The following is a 25456-nucleotide window of genomic DNA, read 5'->3' on the forward strand; positions in this document are numbered from 1 at the left end:
ACGACTGCTTTCTGCACCGCACAGTGCGGGCAGGGCTGCAGCTCGGGCCTCTTGGTGCCAACAGCCCATGCTTACATTGTGTGTTTGGAAGCTATTTGTTGGTGGGCGCCCTGTGGGCCTCTGTCCGTCCGCATTGTGGTTTACGCATGGGTACTGACATTTGTGTGGATTTGCAGGTGCTTCACCCAAGGGGTGCTCCCCGCTCCTGAGGAGCCCTGACCCTCTCTGTGGGGTTGGGGCAGCTCTGATGCCTCATGGGCCTTCCTGCTGGACCCCCACTTGGCATCCATCGTGATGGGACCTGGCACCCTTGTGCGAGGATCCCAAAGCGGGGCCAAGGGCTGATGACTCCGCTGGGGAGGCAATGGCGCCATATTGGGGCTGCCCATTGCCCCCCACTGCAGCGGGGTGCCACAGGTGGGCTGTTGCCCTGCTCCCCCTCGCCGAGGGGAAGCCTTCAGCGGGGAGCCCAGTGACTCCTGAAGGGAAACGTCCCCCAAACCGCCCTGTGTGCGGTAGGGTAGGCCTGCCCCTCGCCGGGGCTGCGGGGGAGGAAGGCCGGGCGGGAGAGCAGCGGTAACAGCGGCGGGCGGTTGCCCCTTTAACGGCAGGCGGAGGAAGAAGAGGAGGAGGAGGGCCGGGGCTGCGCTGGGTGACATCAGTGGGTTTGGCTCCGGGGCTCAATGGAAACTGGGTGAGCGCCGGGCTGTGCCGAGCACACGCCGGCTGGAGGGGACGGCGAGCGGGCGGGAGGCGGCAGGCAGCGCCGCGCCGCGCCGAGCCGAGCCGAGCCGAGCGAAGGAGGGACGCGCCGGGCACGGCCGCCACCAGCCCTCCCCAATCCTCCGTCATCCTTCCCGCCGCGGCCGCCTGGCCCCCTGACAGCCGGCGGAGCAGCAACCCCACACGGCCCCCTTCCCGTCAGGGTGGGTATGGGGGGCGCCGGCCTCCATCTTGGGGCGCAAACCCCGGGGGAAAGGCGGCCCCTCCGGCTCTTTGTGTGCGCGGAGGGAGGGGGAGGGGGCGGGGAACGGAGGGCAGGGCGCGATGCGTTGGGCCGGGGGGGGCCGGTGGGGGACAAAAGCCCCTTTGTGGGGGCGCGGGGAGGGGGTCGCCCCCTCCGGCGGCGGTGGATTTCGGGGGGAGGGGACTCCCCGCTCTTCCTCTTCTCCCCCTGGACGGGTCCCTGCCTGCCGGCGGCGCCGGAGCGAGCGGGGAGGGGGTGCGGTGCTGTTCTCGGCGGGGGGCTGAGGGGGTCCCGGTGGGGGGGGGCTGCTCCCCCTGGGTGATTTAATCCTCCCCCCGCCGCTCACTGATGTTCCTTGTCTCTCTTCCCAGCCCCCCTCATCGCCTGTTTCGGGGGGATCTGCGTTTGGGGATGTGTGTGGGGGTGGAAGGAGGGGGTCGGTGTTTCCTTTTGTGCGGGGTGGGGGGCGGGAGGGGCGGGGGTCTAGGGCCGGGAGCGGCGGGGCGGGGGGGGGATGGGGACAAGGAGAAGTTCAGCGCCGATCCCGGGGGTGGTTGCTTTTTGTTACTTACCCGGAAAAATAGCAGTCCGGGTAAGGCTGTCTTCGCGTTGTGTTTTGCCTGTAGGGGGTGGGGGTGTAAGGGACGTCTTTATTATTTTTTTTTTTGTGTGTGTGTGTGTCCCCATTTTCCTGTTGTGGCTATTTCTTCCTCAGATATAGTCCAGATGCTCTGTTCGTGGGGTTTCTCTCCCCCCATCTTATCTGCTGCTCTCCTTTTTCTAAGTGTGAAAGGATCTGTTGGGGGGGGGGGGCGGTGTTTGATGTTTTGCATTTCAATCAAAATGTAATTTTTCTCTTTTTTTTTTTTTTTTCCTTCCCTTTTTCAAGCCAGTTCAATTTATTGTTTTGCCAGCCTCTTCCTTTATTCCCTTCACACACACACACACAAAAAAGCCATGTAAAGCCTTTATGGTCTATGGGCAAAGCACCCTTGCTCCCCACACTTCCCCTGAAAGCCGGAGAGGTGCTGGGCTCGGCAGCCTCCATTATGGAGCCGTGGGTTTGGTTTTTTTTGCGTGGCCTTTGCTACACGGGGCATCTCCTCGCTCCCGATCCCGTCAGGTGGGACCGAGGTGGCCCTCCTTTCCTCTCCCCGCCCCCCCTCCGCCCCCCCACCCCCCCCCCCCCCCCCCCAAGATGGTCCCTGCATCTTCAGTCGCCATCGGTGCTGGCACAGCGGTGCGAGATCAACTCTGTCGTGTGTTTATATAATGGCCTTTGTGCCTGTACGTGGGTATTTTATATTATATAAAAGGGGATTGGTGCAAAATGGTGTGTGTGGGGAAGCAGCGCTGGTGCCTGGATAGTATTTATTTATTTTTTTTTTTCTTTTTGAGGCTGTGTAGTATGTTGTAGGTGTCTGTGTAATATTGGATATATATTCACGTATGCAAACGCTCATGCAGAGCACACACTTGCTTTGAGGTTGTGTGTGCGTGTTAATCCCTTATGGAAAACTAAATGGTTTAACTAAATGATTGCCCTGCAGCCCCTGGGAATGCCGCCTTGGCTGGAGAGCGCAGGGAGGGTGGCAGGGCAGGGAGGGTTAAGCCTGCTAGAGGGGAGAGAGGGAGGGACAGCTTTTTGAATTTTATGCATATAAATAATATATAGAGAGTAATATACATTTCATATACAATAATATAAATTTTATCCATGAGATTTTCTTTCTTCTTCTTGTAATAGTAGACCTGAGGATTAGATGATAAGGGCGGAAGCTGTAGATGGTGGGAGTACGTGTGTGAAGTCGAAGCAAATGTGGTGGACGTTTGAACTCTTGGAGCAGTTGTTGGGGGGTGGGATGTGTGTGTCCTGCCCCCTTACCATGAATCCAGGCTGTTGCTCTCTGGCTATTCTCCACCCAGGTTTTCTAAGCACACTTGTGTTAGTGTGTTGGGGGGAGATAAGGCAAAATGACAGCTGTGTGAGACCGTGATTTTTCACTCCATTATCCTGCTTCCCGCTTCCACCCCCTTGCCCTGGAGCATTTTTTAGATTCCCCTTTGGAGCCTGTTGCTTAATCAGCTAGAAGGGCTGCTGCCTCGTTGTGCGAGAAGCCCTTCTTAACAGCCCTTCTTAACCTGGCTCCTGCCTGTCCCAGGACGATGGGACCAAATTTAGGCTTGGGACTGTGGTGTTGCAGAGCGGTAACTGCTGTGCCCTGGTGCGGAGGGGACCCCACCAGGACCTATGGCCCGACCTCTGCAGCTTGCTGGGCTCTGCTTGCCCTGGCTGGGAATTGGACTCGAGTGGAAGTGCTCAGGGTTCGCAGGCCTGGGCAGACACGGCTCTACAGGAAGAGCTGTCTTCCTGACGGTGGTGTGACGGGTTCCCGGGGACACAGACCTTTGATCGTTTATTGGAGTAGGAGCGTAAGCAAGTCAGATGTATGTTAATATGGTTATACAGAACAGCAGGCAGCGGATAAAAATCATGTCTGTTTGCTGCGCCCTCACCCAGGTACGCCTGCCTCCTGATTCAGTTCCCAAGGCTCTGCCTGCATTCCTTGTAGTAAGAAAGTCAGAAATAGCCACAGGGTTTTGTAGACTTTAGACGCACAGAAACCCACATGCATAAGTAAATACTAGGTGAGGGGACTCCACCTCTTTAAGTGTTTTGTGTGTGGTTTCTGGTGACTGGAGCTCTGCTTTCAAGGTTCACAATGTCCCCTGAATGCCTTGATAGGATTATTTCCCTGTACGTCTCTGCAGCCCGTCCATTCCTCTTTCCGTAATCCCATCTCTTGGGGCAGGAGAAGCAGCTCTGGGTTTATAGTATGCCCAGAACGTAGCTGGGATTAATTTTTTTTTTGTGCTGGCGTATCACAAGGTCGATCCTCCCTTCTTTCCTTCAGTGCTTCCTTCCCACCAAGCTCCACCAAGGGAAAGTTCCTCTCACCTGCTTGTGAAAACATGAATCATTCCTCACCTTTCCTGTCCCCAACAGGCTCTGTGTCTGTATTTTGTACGCTAATAATGTGGCATTGCATAAATTAGGAGTGTGGCAGATCCCTCTAAAAGGAGACACATTGACTGTCTCAGGATGAGCTGCGGATCCTAGAATAAGTTGGTGGCCGTGGAAGGGCCAAGGGAAAAGGGGCCAATAATGAGTGAACTGCTAGAACTGCGTTTGGCCAAGGTGTTTGCAGCAGAAGGTGAGGGAGAACAAACTCTGTGGCCATGGTCATTCCACCTAGTTGGTTTTCTGTGGAAGGTGGTGAGTAGGCTAAGCCTGGGCATGTTGATGGTGTATAGCAGGTCAAAGGGTTAGCTAATCATCTCAGGTAAAGGGATGAGGAAAGGCCTGAGTTGCTCAAAACAAACAGCTGGCACACCTAGGCAAGAGAGACGCTCAGGTAGACCAAAAGAGGCTATGATCACATCAGCAGAAGCGTGTGGAGATAAGCAAGTGGCGTTCCTAGTCAGTGCGCACCACGCCTTGCCTCGCAGGGTTCAGTTCAGTGATGTCTCCTCCCTGTCCCCTGTGCCAGCCCCCGCCTAGGAGCGATAGAGTCGCTTGCTCCTGGCAGTCTATCTGTCTCTCGCAGTGCTTGGGTCCTGTGCTTCACTGCCACCGAGGTGCTGGTCTAGGGCTGGACCAGAGCATGGTCCTTCTCATAGGATTTCTTGTGTCTGACGAGGTTACCACTGTCCTGATGCCAGGTACTGTATGTTACAAGGAGCAGTACCATCTCTCTTCACAGTGGTGTGATCACCCACTGAAACCTTCTTAGGAGGGATTTCTTGCCCCTTCCCCAGTCTCTGCACAAAATGTTGGGGAAGAGATTCAATCTTTCTTCATTTCCATAACAGGAACACGGAAAACATGCTTGCAAGGGTCATGTTCATGCAGTGTTTCTAGCTGACCTTGTCCCTGGACATCCAGGAGATCAGGAGAGGTGACAGAGGCCATGTAGAAAGTGAAACATTTCAAAATAAAAAACTGTACCCAGCCTCTGGATGAAGTGAGGAAGTCTCTTCTGTAGTCTTACATGATTCAGTTCCTGTTTTTGCTCTGACGCTGCGCTTTCTGTGCTTCTTTTCTCAGCACGACTGAACCATGGAGCTTCGAGTGGGGAACAAATATCGGCTGGGCAGAAAGATCGGCAGCGGTTCGTTTGGAGACATTTACCTAGGTGAGTGTGAGTCTCTGTCCTTCCACCTGCAAGGTTGTTTTTCTCAATTGTATCATTGTTTTGGGTTGCTTTTCTTGCCTGTTGATATTTGTGGGCACCGTGTAAGGTTGGAAGCGGTGGAGAGAAAAAGAGCTTCAAGGAATACTAGGTGCTGCTGGTCTTCTGATGGCAAAGAAAGTGGGATGAGCTCAGCTTTGCTTCGCAAGTATTGGAGAGACAGTGGTGTTTGATCAGGCTGACTTAGATTTGGACTATTCAGGGCATATTTGTCACACGCTCTGCTCCAGCTCTCTCACTTCCTTTTTTTGAGCTTGGATATGGGTATAAACTGTAAAGAGTGGGTTGTGGAAAGGGAGGAGACGGTTGTTCCCTCAGGGTAGAAGAAATAAAGTTTTGGGAAGATTGGTCCAGCACCTGTGAGAGAGAGGTCTGAGACTAGGAGGTGTAAAACAGGTCAGAAAAGCTGGCCTGGTTAAAGTCCTGGGGCCCAGATCTGTTAGATCTCTAATGGGATTTTGACTTAATATCTCAAATGACCTGAGCTGGGAGCTCAATGGACAGAGCCCATGAGACACTGGGTTTCCTGTTACCACGGCAGGTCACCTGGGGAGTTCTTCCAAGCCAGCATGCTGATGTGTAGATAGGTTCCCTGATGCTTTGCCTGCTGATGTTTTTATTGGCTCAAATCATGTAGGGCCAGAGTGGCGAGACTACCCGGCAGCCTGATCAATCCCTCCGTGAGAGCTGGTGTGGCTTTACCTGTTGATTAGTTCTCACCACTACCTGTTTAGCGGTTGCACCCTTTGGGTAGTTACAGATGGTTGTCGTATGCTCCTTGACTGTTAATTTCCTCAGTTGAGTTGTGTTTTGCTTCCCAGTACATCCACCACTCCTCACTCTTGCTGCTCCTTCAGTTTTTCCCATTTTGTCCATCTGCTGAGCAGCTTGGAGCCTACACAGCATTCGAGGAGTGGCATTTCCAGTGCTGGGCTGCGAAGGGCTACCCTTGAGTGGTCTGTAATGTGATGCCTCTGCATAGACTGCTTTGGGTCTTCTTGGCTTCCCCGATCACCAACACTGTATCGGGTTGCAGAACTGGCCTTAGCACACTGTCAGCTGTACTGTAGGAGATCTCTTCTAGGTTCTGCAACATCTTCCCATCTGTCCCTGAGTTCCTTTCGTTGAGTATCTCAAGTTCAGATTACTTTTCCCCATGTTTGTAAATCACTTTCTGTTTTCTACCTCTGGCTTTTATCTCCAGTTCCTTCTTGCTTTATTATTCTCTCTTGATTGGTCTTGGCAGCCTATCTTGATTAGGTATCCTGTGGGAATCATCAGTAACAGGCTTTGTTGCCACCTTTATCCAGAGCACGAACAAAGATGATGAATGATGGATCTGGGATCCCAGTTCCACAGTGTGCTACCTTCACTGCAGCCTACTCCTGTGTGTCACTCCTCTGTGGCCCTCCAGCCAGTTAGTGTCTCGAGTGATGGTGTTTTCAATTCCCACGTGCTAGGGATTGAGGAGTGATAGCCTGGACACAGTGTCTTCCACTTAAGCAAGTGCTTGAAGCCTTTCAGACCCTCTCTAGAATGGTAGTAGTTGTCAGGGTCTTGCAAAACATCTGGGAAGTGTGTGGAGAAAGAAGGGAGGTACTGAAGGGAGAGGCCTCTGCGTCACATGGGTCATCGACCTGTGCAGAGAGGGCACAGAGCTTTGCTCAGGTGAAGGGGTTGTGCCCGCCTTGCCCGTAACCAAACAGCATGAGAGGCAGAGGAAGCCGTGGTGCCCTGGTGTGGTGAGCACAGCGGGATGCCTCCAGCTGCTGAGTTCAACCAAGTTACTTGAATGCGGTATCAAAGCCCTTGTGATGTTCATTGAGGTGCGAGCCAGCATGTTTTGAAGCAGTGATAGTGAGACTTCTTGGAGCCTGGGTGACTCCCCAGCCTGGAGGGATCAGGCATGCAGTCTCTGATGATGCGTCTGGAGGACGCTTGTGCTTATGCTGTCCTCTCACGATCTGTTCTGCAGACAGAGGGACTCATTCACCAGGACTTCTCTCCTGCACCGGTTTCACCTCGCAATTCTCTCTCTTGATAATATTGTGGAGACTGAGCAGAGGCAGACAAGCCCTGTCTGTCTCTGAAGGCGAGCATGGTTTGTTCCCAGCTTCTCCCTCTCAGGATGTTAGTGCCTTCACCCAATCTGTAACCGATGGGTGCTGTGTGCTCTGCTCTTTGGGATTTTCTTGTAGGTTTTCTGTCAGAAGGAAACTTGAATTTCCACATGGGCATGCACAAAGGATGGATTCCTGTTAATCCTTGGCTGGGCTTAAAGCACAATGCCTTGCTTCCATGCTCCACCTTGGAGCAACAGATGTGCTGGGTGAGGATTCCCCCAGTGTTGGCTCAGCAGTGTGGGAAAGGAGATGCAGCTGCCCTGGGCCTTGACTACCCTGTTTGTGTCTAAAAATGGTCAGAAGAGCAAAACCCAGTTTGCAGAGGAATTGCTGAGACCTTCAGGCCAGCAGAGGAGCGGTGCTTTGTCAGAGATGTTGGCCAAGAGGCTGGGCAGGGTTGCTGGACGTGGTAGGAATCGTTTGGGCTGGGATGCACCAGAGGGAACTGGTGATGGAGAGGAGCTGGGGATGGTGGGGCAGACAAAGCATGCTGGGACCTGGCTGGCTGGGGACAGTTCCTGGTGGCAGGCTCCTCCCTTGCTGGGAGGGGAGTGCCTTCCCTTTGTTTCCTGGCCTGTTAACTCTCTCTCGCCCTATCTGACTTCTTCCATCTGTTCCCAGCCCTCCATTCTTCCCCCGCCAAGCTGGTGAGAGGGGAGCGGGCGGTGGGGAGAGAGAGGGGAGGTGCCTGTTGGCTTGCCCGATGCGCAGGGAGCATCGGTGTTTATTGTATCAGACATGCAGCGAGGCTTCCACTCCGAAAAAATCCTGTTCAGCCGATGACATCCTCTGTCCCCAGGGCCCCGTTTCAAACAGCTCATGATGAATGAGTTGGATTTGTGCAGCCCCCTCGGCGGAGCGAGACTGGGGGTGGATGTTAGGAATTATCCCCAATCCTACATGCGTCTCTCGAGTGGCTGAAGCTAGGCAGGCTCTGCTGCATTTGTCTGAAACGTAGTGCTTTTCAGTCTGAAGAGGGAGCAGAGAACTGTTGCTTTTGTACTTGTGTCTTTAAAAAAAGATGGTGGTTAAAGTGTGGAACAAAGGATCAGAGAGATTCTTGCCGGTGAATTCCCTCCTTGCAATGGCAATCTCTGTCTGGGTAGATCTCTATCCAAAAGATGGCAGAGGGAGCAACCTGAAGACATGTAGGAACACATGAAGTGTTCAGCTGGTGACCCCCTCAGCAAAGAACAACAACCCATTAGGTCTGATTGGTCCTACTTCTGCTGTTTCAGGCCATGGGGTTGTTTCTTCTTTTTCTAGGAGACTAACACGTGTGTTTGGGCCGTGTTGATCAATTGAATGGCATATTCACATTTTGCAACATCTAAGTTTTCTTGATGCTTTGCCCTGTCGTGTCCCTGTTCCCCCCACCCCGTCCCCCACCTCTTCCTGCTTTACATGCTCACAGATAACACTCCCCACCTGCAGACAGCCTGGTAGATGGCTGCGTCATCATCTTCCTAAACACAGAGAATAATGTGGAAATGAGAACTCGTTCATCTTTCCACTGTTCATCTTTTGGGGAGTAGGGTTCGTTCGAAATGCTAATACTACTGCTGTCAAAAGTCAACAAGACTTATCACTGCCTGTGTGGACTAGGAGAAGGAAAAGTTCCCCCAGGGAACAGACAAGGATGCTGCTGCACAGCATTTGGAGGAAAGTCTACACAAAGGCAGAGGGAGGAGAAGGGAAGGAAGCGCTCTTATCTATTTGTATGTCGTGGGTGGGTGTTGCCATGCTGAATGAGAGCCAGTGATTGAATGCTGATTTAAAAGGTAGCAATGTTCCTGCTGTGGTCTGAGCCCCTTTTCCTGCTGTTTTCCTCCTTGCTCTCCTGGTGCTTGTAAGAAGGGTCCTGTGGTGGAATGAAGGGAATGTACAGACTTGTTTTGCTAGTCAGCAGTTTTTAAGTGGAAAATGGCAGCATCTTTCCACAAGTAACCATTGGACAAATGGCTCTAGCTCTCAGGATGGCTTTTTCCCTTTCCCTTCTCCCTTCTTGAGTAAAACCCCTTATTAAATTCACCCCATTGCTTGTCCGTCCCCTCCCTCAGAACACCCTAAATAATTCCTCTCCCTCCTTAGTGTTTACAGCCTTCAAATATTTGCGGACTGTTGTCATGTCCCATTCTTCCTCCCCACCCTTCTTAGTTGTATCTCTTGTCTATGTTACATATTTAGCTCTTTTAATCTTTCTTAGTAAATCAATCCCTCTAGGCCCAGATCGTTTTTGTTCCTCTCTTACAAATTCCTAGCATCTTGTCTGTCTCGACTTGGCACTGTAGTGTCTAGATGACGTCTTTTTGCTAGCAGGCGGCTCTTGGCTAACTTTGTATATGAGCCAGAACTCTTTAACAGGAGATAGATCTCCTTAGGATCCAGAGGCAGAAGGGATCCACTTGTGTGAGCATTTCTGTTTTTCCTTTGGTCCCTGGCTCTGGAGGTGGTGTGTGAAAGAGGATGGATGGAGAGATCTAATCTGCAGCTGTCCTTGTGGACTCTGAAACTCTTATCACAGGGATCGGGAGGCACGAATTAACCAGATCTACTAAAACTAGCTGTGGGATATCTGCAAAGAATCACCTTTGACTCCATCTCATGTTTACCATGCATGTTCTGGAGTTGTTTATTTTATGACAGTGTTCATAAGCTGCTCGTGATCAGAGCTGCTCTCTGATTTGTGTTTGAGTGCAGCTTTTAATAGTTCCAGATATGAGGAAGGGCTTGTCTGTGTGTGTGAGAGAGGGAGAGAGAACCAAGTCTCGAGTGTCATTCCCGTGACCTGTGCAGAGATCTTAATTCTTTCCATTTTAGGATGATGTGAAACATCTGGAATCCTCTCAGCTACTACGAGAGAAAGGCCAGCCTGTTCCTCCTTTGACAGTGCACTTTGGGACCAGAGTGCTGGCTTTTGTGGCTGGCAGCTCAGTTCTTTTCAGAAAGAAACGTGTAGGGTGGTGGTTTTGTGTCGTTGCAAACTATCTAGCAGTACCTTCAACAGAGGCATCCGAGTAGCTTAATTCAGTACCAGATTCAGTTTATTTCTTCACGCTTCTAATTTAGGATATAGCAAATGTTTTTGTGTTGGCGAAAGATAAAGGTATTATTACAGCCCTCAGGAGAGGGAGAAACTGTAGATTTGGGAATTGTCTGTATTGAGCAGGTCAGGGCTGTGGAGAAAACAGAGGTAGCTGGGAATGTTAGCAATGTCTCCTCCTGAACTAATTGGCTCTGTTGAAACGATGTACTTGAGGTAACCAGTAATTTTGCTCCGGAAGAGGTACTGTGTGTCACTGCCTGGGGGGCTGGCTTGGGTTCAGGGGCTAGGTGTGTGATCAGAGACAGCTAAAACTTCCACTCAGCTTGGGTACTGCTGATACATACAGAATCACCTCCTGAAATCTGTCCCTTTTTGGGATAATGAGGCAGTTAACACATCGTAGGACTGTTGTTCTAGCCTGGCTGCAGGATCAGAGCAGGTTTCCTATTCGTGTGCCTTCCTCTGGGCTTGTCTTTGCAAATGGCAGTGCTGGAAGTTGTATGAAGTTGAAGTGGCTGAATCACATTTCTGTCACAGAGAATAAATTTCAGGGGGAATTTTAAGAGTTTTGCATCTGTATGGGCCTTGTTAAAAGTGTTTAGCTTCAGTAGAAGCCTGCACAATCTTAATTCCACCTCCATTTCTATGCAGGAGCCAATATTGCAACTGGTGAAGAGGTGGCCATCAAACTGGAATGTGTCAAAACCAAGCATCCCCAGCTCCACATTGAAAGCAAGTTCTACAAGATGATGCAGGGAGGAGGTGAGATGGGGAGGAAAGGATGGGGCCGGGGGAGTGGTTGAAGAAGGAAATTATTCTGGAGGGCCATAGAAAGGAAATGACTTGGTGTTATGAATGATTTCCTCAGCAGGGGATGCAGCAGTTTTCCTCTGTCCCATGGTCTTAATCTTTCTCTTTCCCCAGTGGGCATCCCCTCCATTAAGTGGTGTGGAGCAGAGGGGGACTATAATGTGATGGTGATGGAGCTCTTGGGGCCCAGCCTGGAAGATCTCTTCAACTTCTGTTCCCGCAAATTTAGTCTCAAGACAGTTCTGCTCCTGGCAGACCAGATGGTGAGTTTCCTCTGAAGCATTTGTGCCTACTCTCCTTTTCCATGCCTTTTTTCCTTGCCCTGCCCCCCCCTCCCCTCTGTTCAAGAACGGCTATATCCCGGGCTTTTTTCATTTAGCAGCGAGTGGCTGCCAGATTTCAATTTCTTGATGAAGCTGGGGGCCCGGAACCTAGGCATTGCTGACTTTTCCTGGTCTCTATCCCTCCTTCCTTCCCCTGCTGCTCCCCTTGTGTTAGTACTGCATGCATAGATGCTTTTGCCTGCATGATGAATGATTGTCATTGCTACCTATCTTGACTCAGCTGCCCATGGCCTGGGTTTAAGACCCTTACCTGTTCTGGACCCTCTTGTTTCCCAGCCTGGATAAGTTTGAAAGTTGACTGATGTCAATGCTGAAGCTCAGAGTTTTAGTCTGAAAAAATTTACTTGCTATCCTTCCTTGTGGTGACCTCCCCAGATTGAGGACTGGGCTGGTGTGCAGGCTTGAATTCCGTCGCCATCTCCAGATCCTTCTGCCTCCAAAGGGTGTCTTTTCCTTGGCTGTCATCTCTGATATTCTCTGCAAAGTGTCCCTTTCTGTGCTCTGACAGGCCAGTGTCATGGTCAGAGAAGTGTTTTTAACAGATGTGGTTATGGCAAGTTTCCGTCTCGCTTGTCTCACTCTTTATTTATTTCCCCCCTCCAGATCAGCCGTATCGAGTACATTCATTCCAAGAACTTCATCCATCGGGATGTGAAGCCAGACAACTTCCTTATGGGCCTCGGCAAAAAAGGCAACCTAGTATACATCATTGATTTTGGTTTGGCCAAGAAATACCGAGATGCCCGGACCCACCAGCACATCCCTTACCGGGAAAACAAGAATCTGACTGGCACAGCCCGTTATGCCTCTATCAACACCCACCTGGGAATCGGTGAGCCTGCTGTTGCCCCTTGGTGGAGCTTTCTAGTGGGGGTAGTGTGTCCCCAGAAGGAGTGGGTTGGGTTCTGTGTCTGGCTCTGCTGCTGGCCTGTGTTGAGATGCTGGGCAAATAACTGTTAGGCGTGTGTTCTCTCTCCTGCCTTTTGTGGCACTCTGAGTTCCCGAAGGCAGAAATTGTCTGTGGGTATGTGTTTGTGCGCTGCTTTGTACGGTGGGGCCCTATTTCAGCATCAAGGCTGTGACCTTCCTGACTTTACTGCTACTAACTCTGCCTTGCACAATTTTTGCAGGCTGATTAGGTATGTAAAGGAGACATTCACAGGCACTGGGTCTTTAAGGATATGTGCAATTGAAACCTTTCTTGTTGACTCCTGAGTGCCTCCATCAGTGATCATTCTGTAGCTGTCAGAGCTGGAGGATACAGGCCCACTGCAGTATCGTCATACTCCGGTTACCCACTGCTGAGGATGGGGACAGCCGTGTGTGGGAAATGTAGAATAAGCTGGAATGAGGGGAGGCTTCCTGCTGCCTGGACATCCCAGTTTTGTGATTGAGGATTGGCTGTCATGGGCCTTAAAAATCTATGTGTGTCTGAGAACCACACTGCCCCGTTCACCACTGAGAGAGACTGAGGCAGCTTTAGGGAGGTAGGGCTCTGCCCTTAGTGCCTGTGGCTAGTACTGTGGGGATAAAACTAGGCTGGGAAAGAGTGCTGAGAGTACAGCCAGATCTTTCACATGAAATGATCAGGGGGCTGGAGCACCTCTCCTATTAAGACAGGCTGAGAGAGCTGGTGCTGTTCAGAGTGGAGAAGGGGAGGCTCTGAGGAGACCTTATAGCAGTTTTCCAGGACCTAAAAGGGGCTTATAAGAAAGACGGAAAAACTTTTATCAGGGCATGCTGTGATAGGACAAGGGGTAATGGTTTTAAAATAAAAGGGGGTAGAGTCAGACTTGATAGAAGGAAAAAAATTTTAGAATAAGGGTGGCGCAGGTTGCCCAGAGAGGTGATGGATGCCCCATCCCTGGAAACATTCAAGGCCAGGTTGGATGGGGTGCTGAGCAACCTGATCTGCTTGGAGATGTCCCTGCTTCTTGCTAGATGACCTTTAAAGGTCCCTTCCAACCCAAACTATGTATGATTCTACACTGGTTATGCCCATCATCCCAGGCTTTGTTAAAAAACAAACAAACAAACAACTTGTGCAGATTAGTACCCAGTGCACTTAAACCTCTTGAAGTCACCCAAACTCTTGTTCTGAGAATGAGCCTCATGACACCTGGTTGCTGTGAGGAACAGAGGTGAAAACTAGTTTTCTTTTCCGTTCCCTGACTAGATAGTTCTCTCTGGTGTGTGACCTTTTTCCACTGCTTGAGCTAAACCTTGTCCACACTGCGAGAGTTTCTTAATTACCGTAGGGTCTGTTCTGAGCAGACTGACTCGGTTCTGCTACCAGTTGGCAAATCCTAAGAGCAGAAACACTGAAGCTGCCCTGCCTGCGGACCCAGGAAAGTAGCTCCTGTGCTTGCAGCCCAGTTTATGCTGGAAATTTGAAAATCAGGGCAAGGAACTCAAACCTTTTAACTAAGAGCTTCCACAGTATTTCATGTCCTCATTCTTCTTAGGGCAAGCTTCCCATTCTCCCCTCTTGCAGATGGCTTCTCAGAAATCTGGAGTCGAGACTTGACCTGCAGGAAATAAAGCAGTTTCCCACTGTCTTCCTTGCTTAACACTGTATAACTGTAGACTGAAAATGCTTTATTTGTATCAAAATGGGGAGTGTTGTGTGTTGAGAGTGGGCTGTGATCTTCTGACCTCTTTCATGTAGTAAAAATAGTTCTCATAGAGCTTCCCGAGTTGGTCCTGTATTTTGGCTTGACCTGCTTATATATAACTGACTCTCCATTGAATTCTCAGTCAAGATTTCCACAGCCATGGTAACTGCCACAAGGAGACATGCACAAAATAATTCTCGCTACTATGTCTGTCGATTCTTTTGTGTGTGCCTGCTCTGTCTGAACTGATCACGAGAGGCTAAATGTTTGGTCATGGGGTGGTTTTTTTGTTTTGAAGGACGTTATTATTCGTCCCACCCCAACTTAGCCCTTTACTGCTGGTGCTTGGCTTGTGTATCAGGGTGAACAAACAATGTCTGAACGCTAATCCAAGGGTAAATTGCATATGCCATTGGTCTGAGCACAGACGTCGCTCCCTTCATGCCCTTTGGTTTGGGAAAGTCTGGGTGTGAGTTACTCTGCACAACAGGTCTCGGGTGTATTATCTCCACACTGCAGAGAGTTCCCCTGAACGGCATAAAGGTTACGTGACTTGCCCAGAAGAAAGGGGATGGGGGTGTCAGGGTTGCAGCTAGAGTTCCTGTTTCTCGAGACCTTGCCACAGGGTGTGTGACAGACACGTTTGTGAGTTAGCAGCATTGCCATGGGAACCGTCACTCTGAATTTTTTTACTTTTGAGAGACTAAATTCTCTGTCTTGCTGTTACATTAATGCAGTTTAGGGAGAGGGAAGGAACCAGGTGCTGGAGTATTCGTGTGACGGGAATAGCAAATGAGTAAATACCTTTATTTGAATGTGCAAGCTAAGGATTGGGCATTCCGATGTCTGGAGGAAACACATTCTTTTCCCAGTGACCGGGGGAAAAGTAGGAGGCGAGATCAGGGAGGGTTTCCACAGCTGGAGACTTGCTGTTGGGGGAGTCATTGGACTGTGCAGCCTTTGGTTCACGCATTCCAGTCAATTTTCACATGCTCTGGGGATGAGAGTCCCTTGCACCCTCTGAAGCTTGTAAAGTCTGAAATAGATGTCCATGGGTGCCCAGGAGGCAGTCTTGGAAGAAGCCTGGTGGGCTCTGTCTGGATAACAGGGGGCTGGGGGTGGGGGGCAGTTCCTCCCCGAATATGTGTGCTAGATGGCATCAGCGTAGGCTGTGCAGAGCATGAAGTTCTTTGGCCCATCCTGCCCTCCGTCACCTGTTCCATATTTTTTTCTGGTTTTAAAGGCTGTTGCCATGCAGTGGGGAGAGAAAGGGGAAGTGTAGTCCCAGCAGGTGCAAAATCAGATCTGAGTATGGAGTCAGGAAAACGTTACTTGGTTAAGACTGATTGCAGCTGAGCTGGCTCCAGTGAGGATTCTGATTTCTAGGGAGCCCTGCATGGGAACAGCATCGCTTTGGATAGGATTGGTGTGGGGGAAAGCGCTGTCCTGGGAGACCAGGAAGCACTTTAGGATGGAAAGAAACAAGTTTTGTCATGAACCTTATGTCCAAGGGAGCCACTCTTCAGTCTCTTGTCTTTGCCCAAGCATGTCTTCCTTGGGTAACTCACTGTCCTGCTACTCACCTCTGACTCAGCTCCTTCTGAGGACCCCACTTTGGGAAGGGAGTGAGGGTGGGGGCTGGCTGGGAACCTCCCTGGGAGTGGAAGGGAGCTGACAGGGGATTGCTTGCAGAGTGGGTTGGGTTTGAGAGGTCATGCTGGGTTGTATGGGAAAGCAACCTTGTGTTTTCTGTCAGAAGAGGGTTTGTGAGGGAGGGAAGAGAGGATTAAGTGTCTTTATAAAAGTAGCAGTCCCTCATGTATTGCAGGAGAGCTGAGAGGCTGAAGTAAAATGGAGAGAGAGTGTGAGTGTGATATGTTGTCACAGGTCACGACTGTAATCCTGCTTCTGGACTGACTCGCTCTGGGCACGCAGTCATGTCACTTGTGTTTCTCTTTCTCTTTTCAAACTGTAAAGTCATGGGTCTGTGGTTTTTTTGTTGTTGTTGTTGTTTGTTTGTTTGTTTGTTTTTTCCTTTTTGCCTTCATCCCAGGAACGCTGCGAGAGTTAGTCAATGGTTGTCAAGCTTCTAAAAGTAGAAAGTAATGATATTAAATAATGTTTCTTTGGTGTGTAGAGGTGAACTTTTTTTTCTAACTCTAATTACTCCACTTTTGCTGTCTAATGTTATCTAGTATCCTGAGGATGTTGGTATATAAGGCCAGGCCAGAAAGAAAGAGAAAAAATATAAAAAATTTGCAGATGTGTAATAGTAACTAAAGATGAACCAAAGAAATGGAATGTAGGAACTGTTGTTCTTCATCCAAGGTTTAATTTGGAGTCTTGTAGATAAGGTTACAGGTGAAAGGCGGCTACAGTGTTTTGAGGTAGCTTGACTGTTGTGTTGGTGCCTCAGGCTTGTCATAGATTTGAATCTCACTGAAATTGTTTAAGTGGGCTACAACGACCACAGGGTACCTGAGATATTGGACATCGGGGATGCAACACAATCAGACACTTCTCATGCAGCATTTTAATAGTTAGGTGTTGTGCTTGCAGTTGTTTTTCCTCGATCATATTGCTGTGTTAAGGCACAGTTAAGGTGTGTTTGCATGCGTGTAATGGATACTAGTGAGCTGCCTAGTTTGGTTTCGTAACTGCTCTCGCTGCCTCCTGTAAGGGCTTGTAGCGTTCCCCACTGACTTCAGGCTCCCTAACCTCAAGTCTCTAGTTGTGGCCTTCCCAGATCACTAGAGCTGTGCCTAGGCATACGTTTGCAGAACGTCTCCTGTTTTGGATGGGGTTGGTGCCTGTGCTCAAAAGCTGCTGTGTTCCAGGGAAGTGGAGGTGTGTTGTCGAGACTGCCCTAAGCAATATGGGCTTCAAGCAAGATTTTGGAGGCAAGATGCCAGTTCATTCCTAAATGCTGATTTGCTTGTTCAGTAGGTTTCTCTGGTTCCTGCCCTGCCTTTCCCTACTCCTCTGAGGGGCATCACCGCTCTCTAGACAGCAAACCCACAGTTACAGGCTTTAAAGCTACAGCATGGATAAGTCAAGGGCTGGCAAACTGCAGGATTGAGGTTACCCTCACCTTCTCTGCTTTCGGGTCCTGGATGTGCATTCTGACTCCGTTTCCTCAGGCCTCCTGTCTCAGGATGTAGATCATGATAAAATGTTGTTCAGTTTTATTTATTTGATATGCATGGTGTGTGATCTGAGCCCTCTGAGCTACATGTATCCCAACCACTGCAAAAAAAGTTTCTTTTCCTTCCTTCCTCCCTACATAGCATCTAAGCATCTCCTAGGCAGTCATGTAGTTATCTTTGGCAACAATCTGATAGAATTGGGAAGTATTAGCTCCTTTAAAGTGGGCATCTTCAGGCAGTAAGTTAGTGAGGTAAAAAAATGCTGTTATTTCTGCATGCTCAATGTAAGATACTTTAGGGATCTGCAGGGCTGCTTTCTCCTCTACTGCTGTCTTGGAACATTGTGTTTTTTGTGGCATTTCATGTGCTTTGACCCAAAAGCTCTCTCATATCTGTTACGGAGTGATGAGACTCTCCTTTTCTTCTGCAACCACTGTGCTTTTTTTTTCTGCTAATATTTTTAGTTTGCCAAGTCCCCTCGTTATCAAAAACACTAGGCGATTATGAGAGAGAGATGCAGGAGGAAGAAAGGCCCGTAGTGACTCACAGCTTGTGTTGGTACCTCTGGACATCTACATCTGTGATCTGCTGTAGCTACTCCTTCGTCAGGGTTCAGTTCAGCTAGCAGAGTAAGGGGTAGCTGTAATAATCTACTGGCCATTGAATGGGGCAGGTGGTAGCGTGTAACTGATACTGGGAATTAACTCACAGACCAATACATAATCTGCAGCATCTTCCAGAACATGGCACTAAATCCAGCAAAATATGCTGTAGTATTAAATTAATCCAATAGATTAATCTTGTTAGCCTTTCCTCTACCCCTGTGCTCTCCTTCAAGCCATATTTTATCTATTATCTGTGTAAATTGTTCTCCTCATGGTGTAAAGTACTTTGGAGAAAGTGTTTAGTTCATTTTACTTGCGAGGGGAACAAGGGCAAGAGCTTCTTGTAAAACTTTTAGATGCATTTGTAAGCATGTTGGAGGAGCTGGGAAGAGTTTCCCAAGTTAACTAGTCAACATTTTCAGTTGCTGAGGTTCTACATTAACTCCATCTTGAGCTAACTTGCAACTTAAAATGGCTTGGCCATTCCAGAGAGCAAGTTCAATGTGGAATGTTTTGGTTTGGGAAACAATTTTTTTTTGTGGTGGGTTTTTTGGTTTGTTTTTTTTTTTTCCATAAATAACCATCTAAAAGTGAGCTCTTACAATGGCATATTAAGGGCAACCCTTGCTCTGAGTAGAGTTGGTTGCGATGCCGGTTATACAGTCATTCCCCATTTGGTGGGAAACCTCTTGTTCAAAGTATACCTCTGTATTCATGCCTCTTTCCTCCGCAGCTGGAAAAATGCCACCAATCCAGAAAGATCTTTGTACAGTATTATATTACATGTTAGGCTTCTCTAAAATATCAACAAAGTAATTTACCACAAGAAGAGGTTGCTAATTCCTCATTTCTGTCCTGTGTAAAGAGTATTAGCAGGTTAATTAGAAGATGTGTTTGAAAAGGTTGTGCTGGGTTTACCTCTATTAGCTTTGTCTTTCTGTGACTACCTCCCTCATGACTAATCCCCGGGGTGAAGTGTCATTCTGGGTGGAGAAGTGTAGGTGCCTTTCCTCTGGGTCTGGGAAGAGCAAAGTAGGCAGTGTCGCTGCAGCGCTTCTTGAGCTGTTGAATTCTTGTGTGAATTAAGGCTTGTCCAAGTGCGGAAGTAGTCAGAGTAATTATTCATTTATGAAGTGGGTTGGACTGTATGGGGAGAGGAGCACTTCTGCAGTATGAACCATCCTCACAGGAATTTGTGCTGGAATGTCTTCTACAAGTTGGTCTATCCATAGAAATCTACCAAAGAAGAGAGAGGGGTTGTTTCTTTTGTTCCACATTTACCTCCAAAGCTGTGTGATTGCCAAAACAGTTTTACTTGCTGCTCACTCCTTGCCCCTTTCTAATTTCCTCCCGCAGAACAAAGTCGCCGTGATGACCTGGAGAGCCTGGGCTACGTGCTTATGTATTTCAACCTGGGCTCACTGCCTTGGCAGGGCCTCAAGGCTGCCACCAAGCGCCAAAAATATGAGAGGATCAGCGAGAAAAAGATGTCAACGCCTATTGAGGTGCTCTGCAAAGGGTATCCTTGTAAGTGCTCTGATCTTGATGGCTGTCTTGTCTGGTGCGTGTCTTGCTCTCCTGCCCCATGGAGCCTTGAGTCCTGAGGGCAGTGCCAAGTACCCCCAGACCAGGTGCTGCTGACACCAGTGATGAGAAGGATAAGAGACTGGTGGTGATACAGTTGTGGTTCAGAAGCAGGAAACGTGTTTTTGTGGAGAGTCAAGCCTTATGTTAGTGAGGGCATGAGAGCACTGAGAGGGATTTTTAGGACCTCAGAAATGGTCTGGAAGGGAGGGTGGGCAGTGAGTTGGGAAAGTGTGCTGATGATCCTGAATTATTCTTGGTAATGAGGATGAGGGCCGACTGTAATGAATCCCAGAACTAACCAGGCACTGAAGTGCAAATGCAGTTCTTTCTAGGTAAATGTGGAGTAATGTATGTGAGGGGAGAGTAGAAGGCTTGGTCTTCAATGTCACATGCCACTCACCAATGAGCTGTTGCAGTTGCTGTAGAAGGCTCTGTGAAAGCATCAACTTTGCACTTAGTGGCTACTGAGGATAAGCGGATCTGGTGTTAGGCATTACTAGGAAACAAAAGAAGCCCTAACAGTGTGCATAAATCCATGGCCCACTCGCACGTCGTGTGCACTGTGCAGCTCTGGTCCATCCTGCTGTTTCCGGTAGAACTGGAAAAAGGTCCAGGAAAGGGACAAAAGTGTGGTTAGAGATGAGGTGGTATCTGTACGAGCAATGAGTTTGCTGGAACCTGGAAAAGAGGTGATTAGAGAGATGTTAGAAGTCTACACTCTCACTGTGCCTCCAGAAGTTTGGATTGGAGCTGATTATTTCGTGGACCCTGTTCTTGTATTGGAAGAGAAAGAAAGCTGATTCCTGCCAGCTTCAAAACAAAACGTTGTGGTTCTTCACACAGCCAGTAGTAAACATGTGGAACTCCTCCACAGAAGATGACGTGGATTCTTAAAGCTTACAGGAGTTCAAGGAGAGATTGGACAACTACATGGAAGAGAGGTCCACTGAGGGTTATGAACAATTAGAAACCACGTCCAAATCAGGAAGTTCTCTGAGCTGCAAGAAGGAGGAAGCTGGGCTAATGTCAATGAAAGTGGCAGACATGCTTGCCCTGTTCTTTCTTCTCCATAGCTATCTACTTCTGGCCACTGCTTAAGATAGGCTACTGAACTACGAGGACCTCTGGTCTGAGCTGAGCTTCCCATAGCTCCACCTATTCTTTAGGTGTGTATTCTTACTCTCCTTCAGCAGGCTCTGTGGCTTGCTACCTCTTGCTTGGAGAAGCAGCCAGAGAAGAGACACATGAGCATTTCCTCTGGTAAAATAGGGATGGGGTCTCGCACTGCAACTGGCAGGCTCTGTTTTCATTACACAGCTCTGTACGCCATCCTAGTCCAGCACACTGCTGCTGAAAGGCTATGGCGGCTCCATGGTGGGACCAGAGGGGCTGGATGATGTTCAACAACCAGCTCTTCTCTGCTTCCTCCAGCTGAGTTCTCGACATACCTCAACTTCTGCCGCTCGCTGAGGTTTGATGATAAACCGGACTACTCGTACCTGCGGCAGCTCTTCCGCAACCTCTTCCACCGCCAAGGCTTCTCCTATGACTACGTCTTTGACTGGAACATGCTTAAATTTGTGAGTGTGTGGGGGGAAAAGGGCTGGAGGGGTGGGGGGGAACTGGAAATGGCCTGTCATTTGTACTTACCCCTGGGGAGCAATTTGACAAAGGGGACCAGGTAGTGTGAAAAGAGGCAGAGTTATTTAGCAATGTTAACCAGGGGTTATCGCTTCTGTTGTATTAGTGAATGTGTCTGATGGAGCATGTGTGTCAACAGACCTATAGCTATAGGTAGATAGAGGTAATTTTTGAGAAGAGAACTAGATTTAAAGGTGGGACACAGATGCCAATTGCAATAACAGGTGTAATACCTTATGCTCTCTTCCCTGTTTCTTCATGAAAGAGAATGGCACTGTCTCTGGGTGGAGTGGAAGATGATGAGGGGAGAACAGGTTTTGAGGATGAAGCTCTGCTTCCGTAGTGTGAAGGAGCACCGTGTGTTTTCTGTCTGGGGCTGCTGCCATCTCTCCTGCCTGACAGCCGTGCGTGGCGTGGGGGGTTTCTCTCCTCCTCAGGGAGCAGCCCGGAACCCTGAGGATATGGATCGGGAGCGGCGAGAACATGAGCGAGAAGAGAGGATGGGGCAACTTCGGGGATCAGCCACGCGAGCGCTGCCTCCCGGCCCCCCTGCTGGAGCCACTGCCAACCGTCTTCGCAATGTCACTGAGCCCATGGCCTCCACCCCCACCTCCCGAATCCAACAGTCCGGTGAGTGGAGTGGGAGAGCTGGGGAAGGATGCCACCCCCTGTTGTTGGCTGGAAACTGAAACAATTGACTGGTGTTCTTGTCTTGTGTTTCTCTGCCTTGACAGGAAACACGTCCCCCAGAGCAATCTCAAGAGTGGACAGGGAGCGGAAGGTCAGCATGAGGTTACACAGAGGAGCTCCTGCCAATGTCTCCTCCTCTGACCTCACAGGGCGGCAAGAAGTGTCACGGATTTCAGCATCACAGGTGAGTCCCCACTGCAATGTTCGTGGCCTTGGCCTGCATGTCCCAGAAGGACTAAGGGCCCCGTGGCGGTTTTTACCTGATCTGCTGAAACTGGCGTGCGCCTGAAGCTTCTACAGTGCGGTGAGGGGAGCGGTACCACGTTGTGCCTTGGCTCTATAGTTACGTGTTTGCTGGAGGCCATGCCCAGTACTGTCTTCTTAGCTCCGCTTTGCTTGGAGTAAGCCTTCATCTAGTTGTCTTCCAGACCACAGTGGTTTGGAGAAGTGGAACAGTAAGCTCTTGGGAGGGAGGATGTCCTGAGAGAAAGGCAGAGCCTCTCTGTTTTGGTGTCCATCATGCCTTTTTCTTCCTCTCCATCCCTTACCTATTCTTCCTCTTCTTTTGTAGACAAGTGTGCCATTTGATCACCTTGGGAAGTGAGGAGCAATTGCCACTGGACCAGTGTTTGCTTAGGTGAGCCTGTCCCCGTGTCTGGGAACCCCAAGGAGGGAATTGCTGGTGTGAGGGATTACATTAAGGCTTTGACATTGCTGGGGTGGGGGTGGGAGGATTGGTACTTTTTCTTTCCCTTTGCATTACTTTGAGATGGTTTTTGACTTCAGAGGGAAGAGTAAGGTTGGCTGCCGAAGCCTTGGGGGGATGGATTATCTTGGGTGTGAAGATAGCTTCCATTTCTCCGGGAGGGTGGAGAAGGTGCTGGGCTGGGGAGGTTATTTCGTTAGTTCCTAATGAATGCTTTTCTGGCAGTGTGATAGTGTTGGGGAGGAGGGTGCTGAGCACGTAATCAAGTGTGTGAGACTTTGCACAGCTAGCGAGCGCCTTTTCTAGAGGAAACAACAGTAGCTGGACAAGGTAACTCTGAGGGGTGGCAGGAGTGTAGAAGAAAAGGGCTGATTTGATTTGTTATGCTGCAGTTGGCATTGGAATTGCTGGAAAGAGCATTCTCTCCTAATGTCCTCTTCCCTTTTTCTCTTTTTTTTTTTTTTTTTGCCTTTCTAGTGTCTTCACTGTATTTTTCTTTTAAAAAATGAAAAACCCCAAAAACAAACAAAAAACTAAAAAAGACAAAAAACAACAACAAAAATAAACCCCAACAGAATTTCTTTTTGCCAACGATGAGGAGTCGAGCTGTACCCCTGCACTGGTGTGAGCCATTTCCAAGAGGGCCGCCTGTGTCCCCCAGCGTGAGCACCTCTGAGAAGCTGACGACGCAGGAGCCATGTGGGAACACCTTTGCTGCCCCCCCAGCCCCACCCTGGCCTTACCACTGCCCCCACTGGCTACCCCCTGCTCCCCCTCCTGACTCTCTGCTCCTGGTTTTGGTTTCTCTTTTTTCTTTTTCCTTGGATATGGTCTCCTGCTTTTTTTTTTTTTTTTTTTTTTCCTTCCCTTTAAATTCTCAAATCATATGGTGTCTAGCCATATAAATTTTAACTTTGCTCTCCTTTTTTTTCTCTGAGGGCAAAGGATAGTGGGGGGTTGGGGTTTTTTTTGTGTGTTTTTTTCCAGGAGCCTTCTGGGCCAGGAGGGAATCAGATTCCAGCCACACTTGATGGTAAAAGTCTGATTTTTATTATTATTATACCAGAATTTATTTTCTCAAGCATTAAATGAATTTTAAGCTGTGAGGGGAATTGTGGCAATGGCCTAATCATTGACTCGGGCTTCCTTTCCTTGGGTGGCTTCTCTGTGTAATTTTTTTGGCTGTCGGGAGCAAGTGCCAGACTTCCTGGTCCGAGCGGTCCTCACGCACCGAGGGATCTCTGTGGAAAGGTACCTTGTCCCATGGAGGATGGGAAGGCTGGAGCTGATATACAGGGAGATGAGAACCCACTTCCCATCCCTGCAGCGGGGTCTTTTTTTTTCGTCTGGCTGTGCGTGTTTTTCGTTTTTCTTTTTTTTTTTTTTTTTTTGTTTTAATTAAAACTTGTTTTAATTCCTGCGGAGAGAGTGTGGGACTTGAGGAGAAGAGAGAGGCGCACAGAAACTGGAGTTCGGTGTTCTTTCGGAGCGATGGCTCTTACTCTCTCCTTCCCTCATGCAACCCCAAGTTAAGATCCACCGTACATGCACAACCCCTTCCTGCCCTCTCCCACCCATCTCCCTCCCTCCCCCCCCAACTTTAGTTGTTTTTAAATATAATTTAGGAATACTCAAGCTGCTTCGTGGCGCTTGGGGCTTTGAAACACAACGATCACCACTGCGACCTATGGCCTGTAGCAGACACACTGTCACTGTAGTGTGGAGCCGATGGGTTGTTGGCAGGGCGGGGAGGGTGGGGTTAGTCTTTGTTTTGTTTGTTTTTATCCTTTCTATTTAACACTTTGTTTTTCCTCCCTATTTTTTTTTCCTAATTTATTTACCCCTCTTACTGTCTCTCTCTTTTTTTTTTAATTAAAGAGCAAAACTTTTTATTACTTTGTAATTTAAAAAAACAAAAAAAAACCTGAAGAACTTTGGGGGGGGATTTTGTACTTTTTTCCTGTGTAAATATTGGACTTTTTTGAGCTTTATCGTGGTTGTTAATTTGAAGTAATAAAGTAGAAAATGATAAAGTGACACCAGCATCTGTCATTTCTTCCTTCCTTGGCATCCTTGCCGGGAGTGACATCTTACGCACAGGAAGTGCTATCTTGTGGCTGAACCCATTCCCGAGTTCCAGGAACGAGTTTGATCAGAATTACTGGAAAAAAGGCACAGGGCTGGAGCACCTAAAAATAAATCTGAGCTGATCTCTGCAGTTGCAACCTTGGAACAGCGAGAGCTATGTGAAATCCGATTCAGGATCTCTCAGTTCCTGGATTCGAGCCTCTGGTGTACCGTGTGTCTGGGCCTTCAGGAGGAGTGGCGTGGGACCTTTCCATGCTGTTTGCTTTGGGTGTGCACGGAGCTCAACAGGGGTGGACCCTGGGTTTTGTATTTTCTTGCCTTTTTTTTTTTTTTTTTTTTTTTTTTTTTTTTTCCCTCAAATCACAGAGGGAGGGGAAGGAGAGGGGTCAGAGCAGCAGCCCTAAGCACCTGACAGCAGCTCTGTGCCTGATTGAAACATGCTGAGCTCCCTGTCAAGTGTCACCTGCTCCTTTGGTGTCTGCGGTGGTGTGGTTGGTCTGGCTTTCTCCTCCTTTGGTTGCCTGACCTGCCTGGCGGTAAATTACTAAATTTTAATACTGATTTGTGTCTGAATCACTGCTCCTCTAGTTACTCCCTTGCATTACCCAGATGAGAGGGCTATTTCTTGCCGGGTGTGTAAGACTCTCAAAATTGATTTTTCAGAAACACCTGCTGGGAATAAATGATGGGTCTTGGTGAGTTTGCGTGTTCCTTCTGTGTCTGTTCTCTGCCAGCTGAGTGGGAAGAGCTGCTCCTTCCTTTGCCTGCTGCGTGGGGCTTCCCACACCTCAGATGAGAGAAGAAGAGTAGGAGGAAGGGAAGAGGTGGGTAGTTC

General features: G+C 49.1%; 1 protein-coding gene across 1 annotated transcript; it reads left to right on the plus strand.

Moving 5' to 3' along the window:
• Positions 1 to 728: 728 nt before the first annotated feature.
• CSNK1E (casein kinase 1 epsilon) lies at positions 729 to 24570 on the plus strand. The gene is made up of 11 exons (XM_086752985.1): positions 729 to 926; positions 5076 to 5163; positions 11041 to 11151; positions 11314 to 11462; positions 12147 to 12375; positions 19266 to 19436; positions 20928 to 21076; positions 21575 to 21767; positions 21872 to 22011; positions 22399 to 22464; positions 23011 to 24570. The coding sequence occupies exons 2-10, from the start codon at positions 5088 to 5090 to the stop codon at positions 22429 to 22431; spliced, it is 1251 nt and encodes a 416-aa protein (XP_086609111.1). The 5' UTR covers positions 729 to 926; positions 5076 to 5087; the 3' UTR covers positions 22432 to 22464; positions 23011 to 24570.
• The last annotated feature ends 886 nt before the right edge of the window (positions 24571 to 25456 follow it).

Source organism: Chlamydotis macqueenii, chromosome 1 (genome assembly GCF_036417535.1).
Source record: "Chlamydotis macqueenii isolate bChlMac1 chromosome 1, bChlMac1.mat, whole genome shotgun sequence".
NCBI lineage: Eukaryota > Metazoa > Chordata > Aves > Otidiformes > Otididae > Chlamydotis > Chlamydotis macqueenii.

Excerpts from the sequence above, each read along its gene's own strand:
- CSNK1E (XM_086752985.1), top strand. The coding sequence starts at position 5,088 with ATGGAGCTTCGAGTGGGGAACAAATATCGGCTGGGCAGAAAGATCGGC. Across the intron at positions 12,376-19,265 it reads CAACACCCACCTGGGAATCG|AACAAAGTCGCCGTGATGAC; the intron begins GTGAGCCTGCTG and ends TTCCTCCCGCAG. Across the intron at positions 22,012-22,398 it reads CACGGATTTCAGCATCACAG|ACAAGTGTGCCATTTGATCA; the intron begins GTGAGTCCCCAC and ends CTTCTTTTGTAG.